At 38.7% G+C, this 15,320-nt stretch overlaps 1 protein-coding gene across 4 annotated transcripts in view; it reads right to left on the bottom strand.

Annotated features, from left to right (window-relative positions):
• The window catches only part of RNF130 (ring finger protein 130), a 91,015-nt gene that overhangs the window by 56,248 nt on the left and 19,447 nt on the right, over positions 1–15,320 (bottom strand). For 3 of the 4 annotated variants that reach the window (XM_073355363.1, XM_073355364.1, XM_073355362.1), the window contains exon 2: positions 13,203–13,397. The exons of the other annotated variant lie outside the window; for it this stretch is intronic. In XM_073355363.1, coding sequence (XP_073211464.1) covers positions 13,203–13,397 — 195 coding nt within the window. The remainder of the gene's footprint in view (positions 1–13,202; positions 13,398–15,320) is intronic. 4 annotated transcript variants of the gene reach the window in all.

The raw sequence follows: 15,320 nt of genomic DNA, 5'->3' as shown, positions 1-15,320 counted from the left end.
CTTTACCGCAGCATGCATCTTACGTGACTGCTCTCTTTTTCTGAAACATACAGTCTGTTCATATCCGACTTTCAAGTGATGCATTCATTGCCTTTTTAGGTTGTCCTTTTTGAGAACCAGTTTAAGTCAGGCAGATCACTTTCACAGTGAATGGGGTCTCTCTGAGAAGAGCATAAGTTTTAAAAAGTTTGAAATAGATAGTTGAGGGTGCTCTATGGAAGATGGAGGAGAGTTCTTAGAAGAAGTATTTCTTTTCCTATCTGTTGCTCAAACCTCTTTTGCCTAGGAATTTTGTAGCCCTGGAGATATACTCACTTCCTGTGATCTTGCAAAGTGGGTTTTAATATATGTTTATATGAAGGCAGCTAAAGCTGCTTTGATAGCACTTTCCATGCCTGTTTCCCCCAGTACCACTAACATCCCTATTAACACTTCAAGCATGTCTAAATGATAGCTCTGGTTGCCTCCAGAGTGAAAAGGAACTCAAACTCAGGTGTGAATCACAAGAAAATGCATCCAGGGAGACAAGGAACTAAAAGATAAGTTTCATAGGAGGACAATGCCATTTAACCATGTAGCTCTCATCAATAAGAGTCATGTCCATGTACTGATTTGAAAGCTTGCCTCTAAGCATTTGCAGCTTAGCTAGTGGTCACCTTTCAAGAAAAGTATTAAAAGAACTTTTGTATTGTAGCAAGCCATCATTTTTTATCAAGTGAATTAACATGGCTACCATGACAAAAGTATAAGTTAAAGGAACATTTTCCATTTCTTAACTAAAGCAATTAGTAAAGGAAAAGAGGGTAATATCGCTAAAAGAAATGTTTCAGGAGATTAGTTTGCATGTTTATTTACAAACAAGGTGTCAAGGTTCCTTCCCCACTCTGAACTCTAGGGTACAGATGTGGGGACATGCATGAAAGACCGCCTAAGCTTGTTCTTACCAGCTTAGGTTAAAACTTCCCCAAGGTACAAACTTTTACCTTTTGTCCTTGGACCTTATGCTGCCACCACCAAATGTGTTAAACAAAGAACAGGGAAAGAGCCCACTTGGAGACGTCTTCCCCCCAAAATATCCCCCCAAGCCCTATACCCCCTTTCCTAAGGAAGGTTTGATAAAAATCCTCACCAATTTGCATAGGTGAACACAGACCCAAACCCTTGGATCTTAAGAACAATGAAAAAGCAATCAGTTCTTAAAAGAGAATTTTAATTAAAGTAAAAGAAAAACCTCTGTAAAATCAGGAAGGGAAATACCTTACACAGTAGTCAGATTCAAAACATAGAGAATCCCTCTAGGCAAAATCTTAAATTACAAAAAGACACAAAAACAGGAATATACATCCTATTCAGCACAACTTATTTTATCAGCCATTTAAACAAAACAGAATCCCCCTCTCCAGCTTTGAAAGTAACTTGTTTCCTCATTGGTCATTTTGATCAGGTGCCAGCGAGGTTATCCTAGCTTCTTAACCCTTTACAGGTGAAAGGGTTTTGCTTCTGGCCAGGAGGGATTTTATATAGTTCTGTATACAGAAAGGTGGTTACCCTTCCCTTTATATTTATGACACAAGGCACTATATGAGCCAGCATGAATGATGAACAGCGGGTTGGCCTTGGGAGAAGCAGCAGCTCTCACTTTGCTCTGTTATTCAGAGGAAAAAACCCTCATGGTAGACAGATCTTTTTACTCTCCTCCCCCCCAAACTGTGCATCTATATTAATTGTCTTTGTTTGCACAAAATGTTATTGGATATTTCATAGCAAAAACATTCGGAATGAACTTGCATTGAGACCAAACATGTAGTTTCTACTGTTGGGAAGTAAGCAAAGCTAACAATCAGGGAATGAAAAATGTTAATGACACAGAAAACTCTGAGCAAATGTAAATTTGATGTCAGAATAGTTTATCAAGAATTAATCCATTTCAGTCAGCTGAAAATGAAAATGGAAAAATGATCAATGCTAAAAATCCATTCTACTTACTACTTAATCCTATTTAAAACCCAACAAAGTAAACTAAATAAAAAAGTGGTGTGCCCTAACTGATTGGCAAGCAAATCAAAATATTTTGGGGTTCAGTGGTCCTGAGGAACACACTAGTACTCACTCAGGACATTTCCATAGAATGCCTTCAAGGAGGCTGCAATGGAAACAGATATTCTTCAAGCTGATCAACACATTCAATGTTATGTTTCTAATTATCTAGGTATTTATATCATACAACCGTATGGTAGGTGAACCATTCCAGCTCACCAGTCTATCTTCAGTGGACAAACAGCTCTCTTCCTCTTCCCTAGATAAGGGGGAACAGTAGCAATGTCAAAGTTAAGGCTGACGTCATTTACGCTTATTGTTAAGAAATGTTGCAAGAATGGCAAAGAAAAATTAAAATTCACACATGTTGGTTTGGTATGGTATGGTGTGGTGTGGTATAGACCAGGTTAATTACACATAGAATAATAAGATGTCAGATGTGACTACTTAAAAATATTTGAAAGGGAAGTCACCTTTTTGGAATCGATTTTGGCATCTGGGACCTGATTTTCGCTTCTGTATATGCTAATTAGGGCAATATCGCTTCAAAGTCTTTTTGGGCGTAGTTCCTGCAGTTAAGTTACTGCTTATAAATACACCAACATGATGGGAAGGAGGAAGGGGAGAGAGAGAAAGCTATTAATCAGAAAGCCTGTATCCTACAGCAAATTACATGAGTTGGAAAACAGGAGATCTTATGTTCAAATCTCACTTCTAGTGATTACTGATTATATTTCCATGCATTTTGCCATCTCAATTGATCAAGGCTGGAATCCCCTACCTTAGAAAGCACTCAAGTATGAGCAACCATATCTCCTTTTACACACAAGTTATAATTAAGGCTACGATTTTGTCATGGACAGGTCACGGGCAACGAACAAAAATTCACAGAAGCGTGACTGTCCTTAACTTTTACTAAAAACATCCCTGACAAAATGGAGAGGTAGGAGGGTCCTGCACTCTGTCCCACTGCATGCAGTGTCAGGGAGCTGTGGCCCCTGCTGCCAGTGGGGGCTGGGCTGCTGCAGGGCCCCAATGTCAGAGATCTCTGGAAGTCACTGATTTCGTGACTTCTGCGACCTCCGTGACATACTCGTAGCCTTAGTTATAATGCTACAACTCCATGTCCTACTGTCAAGGTTCCTCCCCCACTCTGAACTCTAGGGTACAGATGTGGGGACCTGCATGAAAAACCTCCTAAGCTTATCTTTACCAGCTTAGGTCAAAACTTCCCAAGGTACAAAATATTCCACCCTTTGTCCTTGGATTGGCCACTACCACCACCAAACTAATACTGGTTACTGGGGAAGAGCTGTTTGGATGCGTCTATCCCCCCAAAATACTTCCCAAAACCTTGCACCCCACTTCCTGGGCAAGGTTTGGTAAAAAGCCTCACCAATTTGCCTAGGTGACTACAGACCCAGACCCTTGGATCTTAAGAACAATGAACAATCCTCCCAACAATTGCAACCCCCCCCCCTTTCCCGGGAAATGTTGGATAAAAAGCCTCACCAATTTGCATAGGTGACCACAGACCCAAACCCTTGGATCTGAGAACAATGAAAAAGCATTCAGTTTTCTTTCAAGACGACTTTTAATAAAAATAGAAGTAAATAGAAATAAAGAAATCCCCCCTGTAAAATCAGGATGGTAGATACCTTACAGGGTAATTAGATTCAAAACATATAGAACCCCTCTAGGCAAAACCTTAAGTTAAAAAAAGATACACAGACAGAAATAGTTATTCTATTCAGCACAGTTCTTTTCTCATTTAAAGAAATCATAATCTAACACGTACCTAGCTAGATTACTTACTAAAAGTTCTAAGACTCCATTCCTGGTCTATCCCCGGCCAAGACAGACTATAGACAGACACACAGACCCCTTTGTTTCTCTCCCTCCTCCCAGCTTTTGAAAGTATCTTGTCTCCTCATTGGTCATTTTGGTCAGGTGCCAGCGAGGTTACCTTTAGCTTCTTAACCCTTTACAGGTGAGAGGAGCTTTCCCCTGGCCAGGAGGGATTTCAAAGGGGTTTACCCTTCCCTTTATATTTATGACACCTACAGATACTGAAAATAAGCTCCCAACTTCAAACACACACACCTATACAATTTTAACCATGACCTCAGCAATATTAAGGCACAATAATTCACTGAATGCCTAGAATTTGTGCCAGTCAGATATGACAGTCTGTTAATACAAGAGAGTATGAGGTCACTTAAGTTTTGCGTTTAGAGCAAACAGATGGGAGTCTAGATCCACAAGATTACGGATGCAGAAACGAGCTAACACAAGAGAGAAGACTTCAATTGAAAGGTCCTTAGCAAATATTTCAAAACAAATAATTTTAACTTTAGCACAGTAGAACACGACTAGAGATAAGTTACCATAGCAGGCCATCGCTGCAAGGAACATCTTCAATATTTGCTTTATATGCTCTCTGCAGTTCAGTAACAACTATAAAAACTCATTTCAAAAAATTCTGAGACTAACCAGTGGGTCTCCTCACACTAGCCCACACACGTCTTCATTTTGTGTTACATTAGCGTTACTTCTAGCTCAGCTTTCATTTCTGTGACTAACAGCAACATCCCTTGCTTTACATAGTTGAATTTTCCAGCCAACCCAGTGCTCGCCAGACAAGAAGTGGAGTGTCTTGTGTTTATGGCACAAGATCAAGTCAGGAGAGCTGGTATCTAGTCCTAGAACTGCCATCGAGTCTGCGTGGCCTTGGACAAGTCATTTAACCACATATGTTAAAGGAGGATAATACTTGCCGAACAGGAGTAATGCAAGGTTTAGTTATAAGATTTGTAAAGTGCTTTATACGTTTATAAAGTGCTAAGTGTTACGTATTTACTAGTTCAACAGCATTTTCTGGATGGTCTTCTAATAGTGATTTCAGTATTGTGCTTATGACAACCTACATTCTTACCAAGTGTAGCTTATTTCTTACCCAGGGTAGAATATAATGAACACAGAAAGTAAGGTATGAGGGAGAAAAACCAATTTTAAAAATAAAACCACAATGAATACTTGCATTATGTTTCTTAATAATCCCCACCTCTGTGTTGTAAAAGTTTACCAGTCTTTAAAGAAATGCCAAAGGGCAGGAAGAGTGCTACAACAAGATTAAGTAGACCAACTTTTTAAATGTACCATGAAACTCTAAAAACGGGATTTTTGTTCAGACATAGGGTAGTACAAAGTGTAAAGATTTTATTTAGTTTTGAATCAAGAGGGAAGAGAACCTTGTCATTGGGCAGAATAAGGCATCTAAATAAGGCAGCTCTCACTATCAGTTAGATTCATGCCTCTGTCCCCAACAACTTAAATATTTTGTGATTTTTTTCTATTTCATAGAAAGTTCATATTCATATTTTAAAGCTTTTTTTGGGGTAGAATTGTCAATAGAACAGTGTCCAAGAGTTATAGCTTTAGGACCTATGATTATTTTTACATCTAAAACCTGCTTTAAGAAATCTGTAATCTTGATAAGTCAAAATATTAGCTTAATGTGGGCCATATGAGAACAGATTCTTACCAAGACGTTTTTAGTTTGATAACCAAATATTTAATTTCATTCATCCCATAACAGTGAGGTGATGCTGACAGGCAGCTCCATCTTTGCTATTTCTGGATAGCGGGATCAATTTTCTCCAAATGATTTTGGAGCCAGAAAATAATGGATTCCTATTGAAGGGATCATATTCTATATTTTTAATATTTATTATTATTATTATTATTTTTTTGCTTGTAGGCAAAATATCCCCACAGACAAACTTCAATCTAAGAGTCCTCTCAAATAAGTGTAGCTAAGTCTACTATAGGAATGGCAAGAGAACAACCGTATCTGAATCTGAAATTGTTACAAAACCCTGTGATAAACAAACCCAAGGAACTTGGGGGCACTGTATTGCCAGAGGTTTAGTCTGTGGATGAGAAACAATACCTGACTGCTTATGGTCATTATCAACCTCCTGGGCCTTTTCAAATGGTAAGAGGATGTAACTTCTTCATCCTCTGAAAACAAGCCAGTTCTACTAGTGGCTACAGATATTTCAGTGTTGGTTGAAATACACACCACATGAAAAGCACGTTGGTAGTGTCCCAGATTGCTCTCCCACTCTGCTTAATATTATGGAACAGATTTTCTCGCTAGTCTTAGAATGAGACAATAGCTTCCTTATGCTCCAAGATATGCGCTTCCTGTTTGGGACCCATTATCTGGTCAGACAACTCCATCTACTGTGTAATAGACTTTGATTATGTGCCTCCAAGAGATACAGTTGATGTTTGCTATCAATATAGTTTTTATTAGCAGAATCACAATACATAAAATGTTAAAAGCTATATATAAGATGTGTTCATACTACTAGAAAGTTTATTTTTCATTTCAGTTTATTGATTTTAAGGCCTAATCCCACACCTCATAGTCCACTGGCAGCCTGAAAAGCCTGCCACACCTCTGTCCTGTCATCCTGCATCATTTAAGACTCACAAGATTATATAAAGAAAGTTGGACAGACCACATGGCCTTAAAATCATGTTATCTAACTTCAAGAAGTAAAACACAAGTGGAGAAACAAGTTGATGCGAGATAAATTTTAAGATGACACAATCTGAACCACTAGGTTTTTATTTGATTTTTGCATAACCCTGGCAGGCTAGAATAAAATTTACTTTGAATTTGGGAATGAATGGGCGGAGCTCTCAATGATCCAGGGGGGCGGAGGGGGCCGGGGAGAGAGCAAAGGGGGTGGAGAAAAGGCTTTGGTCTGAGTCAATGGGCTATTTATGTTCAAGGGGGTTCAATGGGCATCAGCAACCCCCAAACTTCTCTTTATTATGGATCTGCCATTATTCCACTGGCTTTGGATACTTCAGATCTACGAGAAGATACATTTGAGTGCTTAAGACCTATGCAGCTTTCTACCAACGTTTGCCCATCCTTTTAAGAATAAATTTTGATGCCCGACTGGAATAATAAACTATAGTATGATCGCAAGAACAGATTTAGTGCAAGCTTCTCTTCATTGTTCCACCAAAATCCCTGAATCCTGACTTGAAATCACCACTTTTTTGGAGAGACGATAGTTCTGCTTCTATATCCATTCCCCTTCTTGATGTATAAGTGCCTGACAACAAGCATTACCATGGCAACTGCAGTGGCAGCATGAACTTTAGAGACCTGCCAACTCTGAACTTGACTGAGATCCCTGAACAGCCATTAGTTACCTGAAGTCATTGTCATCTACTGCCCGTTTTGCCTTTGAACCAGTGACCAAGAACACACCCATCTTCTCTGATCACATTTCAAAACAAGCATGAATTCTCCTCCCTCAACATTATTCTTTTATCAGAGAATATAATCTAATTATACATTACCTGCTTTATCTGTAATTCACGCTGTCTTGTTTTGGGAGGGAACGAGTGGGGTATAAGATTCATCCTCTAAAAAGCTGCGGTCTTAATTCTAAAAGCAGGATGAAAAGAGTCAATCTTACATCGTTGAATGGATATTCTCTCTCTCAAAAAGGGATGCATTATTTATCGAAGGATGCAATGAAGCAGTAAACTTGTTCTGATTACTTTAAAGGCTTAATCCAAGTCTACATTGGATATAAAGATGTAATACTAGATGCAGCGTGAAGACTTAAGGAGAAAATTTCTGTAACATTGACAACAGTGAATCAGTAATCAATGGAATTTAGTAATTTTATTTTGGCGCTTTAGTTCTCATTTAAATAAATTTTATTTTAAAGACGTAAAACAGTAAGAGCCAAGATGCAGGTAGCCCTCATCACGAAAAAGCTGAGGGAGCATCAACTGAGATTGCTGGGTCATATGAGACAATGAGATGTGAGAGGTAGTGGTAGAGTACAAGATCTAGTAGTCACAGGACAAAGACCATGAGAGAGACCCAGACAAATGTGCTTCAAGGTGCACAAAGAATGTCAGAGTAAGCTTGGAAGAAATATTTGGTCTTCAAGCGTTCCTGTCAAGACTAAGAGCCAACGACCCCAACTAACAACAAGGCGAAGATGATAATGTAGAAGAAAAAGGACAGAAGCCATGCTAATCTCAAATTTAAAATGACACTTTTACATAGATTTAAAATTACAAAAAATTTCAAGATTTACCTGAATTTGAGAATGAATTAATCAGTGATTAAGTAACACTGTTAAATTTAAATCTTTACTACACAAGCAAATTTTTAAAAATATTAACACTAGTTTTATTTTATCTACATTTCCTTCCGATTCCCATTACTGACTATAAAGAGCCAGATACTAAATATTTTCCCCTGCCACATATTCTCTCTCTGTGCATTAGACATCATTTGTTCTGCTTGAATAAAAGCAGCAAGCAAAACCACTGATAAAACTGCCTTCCTGCCAGTAATGTCCCCACCTTTCCAATATAAACTGCTCTGGGAAAGATGTCCTTCATTTACCAAAGAGAGGTCATTTACCAGGATATGTGGAGAGATAAAAACATATTACTATAGGGATACAGAGAGGGAAGAGACAACAAACACACCTGTTGTAACTAAGCTTAGCAATTTTTTGTTAGTGGATACAAGCTCACTGAGGTCAATACCTCTTTCACTAGTTGGCCCTCGGAGACAGTGCAGCATTAAAACTTGAACATCAGACACTTAATATACTACCAGAGGACATAAAATCAAACAGCTTTTGCTGTAAAAGTTGCCAATTGTTTTCATTTAATATGATGAAAATGCTGATTGGAGAGTGACAATTGACATCTGGCCATCAAAAAAGTTTTGTACTCTGCTGGAGAAGTACATTGAGAAAGTGCATATATATATATTTCCATATATTTCAAATATTGAAATCTATATTCAGCTGGGAAATGAAAAGAATGAGTTGGATGAAATGTTCTTCACCATGCCAAATGAAACTGACCTAAGGGGATAGGTACCCTTCAAAGAGCCCCAAAACGTTCAAGGTAAATCTTTATGCACTCTGTTTTTATGTGCAAGATTTGTGTATTCAAGCCTCAAATGGTTTGGTTCCCAGGTACCCAAGAAACTACCACAATATAAATATTGTACACACATTTCAGTGTATAGTATATAGAGCACCATAAATAAATCATTGTCTGTATGAAATTTTAGTTTGTACTGACTTCACCAGTGCATTTTATATAGCCTGTTGTAAAACTAGGCAATTATCTAGATGAGTTGATGTACCCCCCGGAAGACCTCTGCATACGCCTGGTTGAGAACTACTGGTTTACAGGAGTGGTGGTTTAAGGTAAAACTAGTAAACTGGGGCACACTGCTCCTCCAGGGGAACAGGATCTGGAATTTCTGTAAGTTGCCAATTAAAGGGGCTGGATATCACAGTGGAACACTTCAAAGGGACTTAGGGAGAGAGATGCATCTATTGTTAGCCTGCAAGGTGAAGACAGGGCTGGCTTAGCCTAGAGGAAAGTGTCCGAGAGAGTGCCTGAGAAAGGCTGGCAGTGTCAAGAAGCTGACACCCAATCAGGCATAGGCAAGACTCCCTCATGTCGGAGGCAGGGGTAATGACTCACAGTACTGGGTACCCCAAGAATCATCTTGATTTTTTAGTAAGGCTTTTGATGTCTCACATGTACTGATTCCTTCCCTACAAATCCATTAGGCCAGTAATCCTGTCAAAGAAGGAAATTAGGTTGGTTTGACATGATTTGTTTTTGCAAATCCATACTGGATATTCCTTATAACCCTATTGTCCTCTAAGTGCTTACAAACCGATTGTTTAATAATTTGTTCCACTATCTTTCCCGGTATTGAAGTTAAGCTGACCGGACTACTATTTCCTGAGTATTCTTTGTTCTCCTTTTTAACTATAGGTACTGTGTTTGCCCTTTTCCAGTCCTCTGAGACCTTACCCAACTTCAATGAGTTCTCAAAAATAATTGCTAACAGTTGGGAGATTGCTTCAGCTAGTTCTTTAAGTACCCTAGAATGAATTTCATCAGGTCCTACTGACTAGCATACATCTAAATATTCTTTAAACCTGTTCTTTCCCTATTTTGGCTTGCATTCCTTCCCCCTTGTTATTACTATTAATTGAGTTGAGTACCTGGTCACCATTAACCTTACTAGTGAACCTGAAACAAAACGGGCATTAAACACTACAGCCTTCTTCCTGTCACCAGTTATTAGCTCTCATTCCCTGCTAAGTAGAGCACCTATACTTTCCTTTGTCTCTCTCTTGTTCTTAATGTATTTAAAGAACCTCTTATTACCTTTTATGTTCCCTGATAAGTTTAACTCATTTTATGCCTTAGTCTTTCTGATTTTGCCCCTACATGGCTATGATATTCTTTTGGACAAATTGCCAAGAAAGAGTACAAGTTTGCTCCATAATAGCAATGTATCATACTGTATAACTGCACCACTACCTGTGTAAAGGCTAAAAGATTTATACATCAAGGCTGTGGGATCAATCATATTTTACTGTATTTCTCTTGGGTGTTCTGAACTTTGTTTTAGAGGCTTGAAAATTAGGTTTTAGTTGGTACTGGGTTTGCATGCAACAGGTGCTTAGCTTAGCTTTAAAAGTTGCCTATTTGTCCTATGTTGGTAATTTTGTTGTAATACATCTATAAGTATTGTTAAAAATACAGGAACTAATCAAAACAAATGCTCCAAAAATAGACATTTTATCCTTCAAAAAATCCAAGTGATTCAAAGCCCGGTTGGAAGTTACCTCCCCACCCCAAAATCTTAACTGGCGCCCCTGTGGGAAATGTGACAATATTTTAATAAAGTTACATAACTACATAAACTATGGTTTCAGAGTAACAGCCGTGTTAGTCTGTATTCGCAAAAAGAAAAGGAGTACTTGTGGCACCTTAGAGACTAACCAATTTATTTGAGCATGAGCTTTCGTGAGCATCTGATGAAGTGAGCTGTAGCTCACGAAAGCTCATGCTCAAATAAATTGGTTAGTCTCTAAGGTGCCACAAGTACTCCTTTTCTTTTTACATAAACTATGCCTACAACCTAAGGTATACAGCATGAATACACCTATGCTTTTTATTTTGATCCAAACCCTGTTTTGTTTTGTTTTTGTCACAAGCATTCCTAAGTTGGCGTTTGGGACCCACACCAGGCTGAGATCATGCATATGGCCCACAGGAGCTCTTCATCCTGGGCAGGTTCTATTCTCCTTGCTGTGCTTCCCTGGCAAAACAGAACATGCTGCTACCTGGTAAGCAATAGGAACAAGACGCACTGATCCATATTAACATGTGGAATTGGGACATTTGGTGTGTAGCATCTGTTTTGCCAAATATGTCAAACAACTACTTGATTAAGGCACTTATAACTTCTTGTCATCTCACTAAGAATCTACACAACTGTCAGACACATGAAAAGAATTTAACTACTGCTAACCTTCAGGAAGGGGAAAGCTGGAAGAGTGAAGAAATGGAGCTTAAATATCCAATTAGTGCAGAGATATTGCTATCCACTCCCAAAAGATGGTGCAAGGAATATGGCTGTTGAAAGTGTAGGCAAGGGAAGAGTTAAGAGAGCTGAGATCATGTTTGGCTACAAAGAGACAGGTCTAAAAGACCGCAAGATTCAGAGGTAAGATAGCTCAAGAAAAAGCTATCTTAAAGCTTCCTACATTCTGAGAGTCTGGTTATATTAATCTTCTTGCCTCTCCTCTCTGTTTTAGTCACAACAAACAGAAATCTTACTATCCTGTTACAACAAGTATCCCACTTCACTAGGGTCACTAGAAGTCAGAACTCATTTTCATCATCGGGAAGTAAATACTGTGGGCTTGGCAACTGTTACAAGCCTCACATTAACTTTGGTCTCTGCCTTTGGAGCTTAAGTCTTTGGGAGAACTGCATGAGCAGAGGAGTGATAAAAGTGGTGATGGCTCACAAAAGAAAACAAAGAAGTAAAAAAAGTTTTGCTGGAACAAAGCAAAAGACATTTACAATCAACAAAAGTAATGAAGACATGAGTTGGGTAATTTCCTTTGTATAAGGTTTTGCTCCACTTTCAAAATGAGATGGTCAGGTGACTTTATGGCTCCCTCAGGAAAGCCTTTAAAAAAAACAAACCAAAAAACAAAAAAACCCCTATATTCAGTTCCCTAGAATATCAATCCTATTCACACTGAGGTTGGTGAGATACAAAATGAGCATTTGGAAACTCCAAATTCCACAAGCATTCCCCCATTATGTTAAAAAAAACAACCCAACACAGTGGAACCATTTTTAGGGGAAGTTTTCAAAGGAAATGCAATTATCGAAAGTAAGTGGTCTTTTTGGGGTAAGCTGAAGGATGAAGACATCCCAAGTGAATAGACATTCCTTTGGGAAAATGCAGGTAATTGCAAAGTTAGTCTCACTGTAAAATTTGCTAAAGGGATTCTTTCATCAAGGGAAAACATCTAAGGGTAAGGCTCCAGTGATCCTAAAATAATTTTCTAGTAATGCCAAAATTTTACATGTGAACTGCCCTAGATATGTGCAAGTCTACAGAGATCCAGACCATTAATACATCAAATCCTGAAAGAATTCCAGATTATGTTTACAAAGACAACTCCTCCTTGAAACAGTAGGTACGTCCTGTTTAGTCTTGCATCGCAATGGTGTGGTGGCCCTATTAGTCTATACCGCCAGGAATGGTGAAGTCCTTTTAAGATGTCACTAAAAGAAGCCTGTAGGCTGGGATTTTGGAGCTTAACTATCTTCGGCTTGTTTGAAAATCCCAGCCTTCAAAACTCCACTATAAGTCCCATTACTATAAAAATTCTTCACTCTCAGATGTTTTGTATAAAGTTACTGCTCTTCTCTGTTATACAGTGTTTTGTTTTCTGCCTCTCCAATAAGCAATAGCTCTAAGATTTGAAACAAAAGCGATAGCTCTAAGATCCCAAAGAGGGGAAAGAAAAAAAGTTACTCAGCGGATAAGTGTATTCCTCTGGAGTAAAAAAAAGAAAAATACAGTTCCAGATGTATTCATTGTATGTCACTATACTGTATACTTACTCATATTTGCAAAGAGTACAAACACTTAAGAAGTAACTGTATACTGTCAACAGTGCCTTAAAAATAGTTTATATGGCAGAAAAATATCCAGAGGGCAAAGGGGACAAAAGGGGAACAGACTTCATACTATTTACCTTGATGAGTCATAGTGACAGGTTCCTCACTGGATATATTGTTGTAAATGACCACAGCTGTGGCATTATGTGAAGCTGCTCGCAATATTTTCTCTCTAAATGTACAGTTTCCTCGTTGCAGCAAGGCAATCCACTGCTTGGTATTCGGAGGAACATGGAAACGTGTTCGAGGATCACAGCCCAGACGATCCACCACTAAAAAAAGGAGAATGTATACATCAGGGATTTGTTCAAACTGGCAAAAAAGTTAGAAGGAAAACAGAAAAATGTTTGCCAAAGAATTCAGTTGTCTTATACTTGAAAGTTATTACTCTCTGGCTACCAAAGCCTAAAACAAGTTGCATGCCTAAAGAGAAAGTCCCCTTAAAAATATTTTTAAAACCTCATACTCATTAGGAGCTGTGAATACATATGCCTGAGAATTAATTTAGTGATCACAAAGATATTTTTAACTCCACAATGAATTAATAGTTGAATCAATACTTGCTAAGGGGGAAAAACAACATTAAAATATGGTTTATGTGCCATAGGCTTTACCAAGCATCTGTTTCTCAGCCACACAGGGTTTTCTCCTTTTTAATGCAGTTATAAATAATATCATTCCAGTGTGAAGTATGGCTAAACAAAGGAGGATGTGAAAACAAGCTTTTAAACGAGTTCTGTCAAGTACAGACTAGTGCTAATAATGGTCTATCTTAAGAACATTTTGATTCAACTAATTACCAATTTACCAGGTTTCTACTACAGTATTAATATACTGTCAGAATAAAAAAAATCAGTTATACCTCTTAATTTCAACACCTCTGTCAGAGCCTTCCTATAGTACTCCTCATCCATCCAACAGTGAAAGAGGAAGTGTCATACAATTTCTCCTGTGACACTGAGAAACCAACCCACAATACAAAAAGGGACAAAAAATCAAGGTACAACATATCACTTGTGGTACAACATCTGACACCAGTGCAAAATGGTTCTGTTTGCACATGGCTGGAAAGTTACTGCTTAGACAGAGAAAGTAATGCTCGCCTCATTCAAGAAATTGTAGCATTATTAAATGGTAACTTACAAGAGAGCAAAGTGGTAACATCTATAGTATTTTAAAAAAAAAGAGTCAATGTTACAGCCTTCAACTACCAAAAAGAAAAATATCACTAGCTACCAATAAGGTTAAAACCAATAGTGGTTTTGTTTAAATGTGGTAAGTCTACTGAAAGCTTTTCAGATAGCACTTTATAAAAAAAAATTAAGTCAAGTATGCTATAACTTTGTGCCCTTTAAAAAAGTAATAAAATGTGCTTCTCCATGGCAACCTGCATTTTCTGGACAAGTCTATTTGTGACTTTTACTACACAACCATCCAGCCTACTACATGTAACAAGAATCCAAACAGAAGGCCTTTGTAAGCATTGTCGGGCTATGCTGGAAGGACAGCAGATACTGGATATGCTTTAATTAGGCTGAAACTTTATTTCTACATGACTAGGAGAATCTGGCAGATAAAATCGTTAAGTGCAGGTAATTCCATACTCATCTACATATACCCATGGGGCTGCTGGCAGCCCTCCTCCTTACCCATCCTGGGCCCAGCCAACTCACTACTGGGACCTCATTATCCCCTCAAATGAGGGTTAAGAGGGTAAAGAATGGGGGGGCCGACTTCCTGCCATGCCAGTCATAAGAGCCCCAAGCCCCCCACTTCCACTCCTTTAAATCCTTTCCCAATCCATTTTATCTGATCACCGTATCCATTCCCTATGAAGTATCTGTATTCGACATCCACCCCAAGCTTACATAATCACAGCCTAACTCCTGTCCTTTTTGTTCTTTGTCCCCCCACTAAGCCCTCAACCTGCTGTGGGGAAGGCAAAAAAAAAATCCACCTCGTCTTGGCCAATCTGATGGTCAGGGAAAAGATCCTTCCTAGCCCCTCAAGAAAGGGGAGACTAGTATAATGCCCACAGCTGATCATGACGAAACCTGGCATTTCAACTACTTCTATGGGTGGGAAGGCGAGTGCTGCTCAGTCTGGTCCAGATGAAAAGAGGGCTTTTACTGCATAGACATGGACATAAACAGTCCCCTTCTCTTCTGGTCACCTAGCATCCCCATGCTGTCATG

Source organism: Lepidochelys kempii, chromosome 8 (assembly GCF_965140265.1).
Source record: "Lepidochelys kempii isolate rLepKem1 chromosome 8, rLepKem1.hap2, whole genome shotgun sequence".
Taxonomy (NCBI): Eukaryota; Metazoa; Chordata; order Testudines; family Cheloniidae; genus Lepidochelys; species Lepidochelys kempii.
Note: the sequence above shows the minus strand (reverse complement) of the source record. Positions and strands in the feature narration are given on the sequence as shown.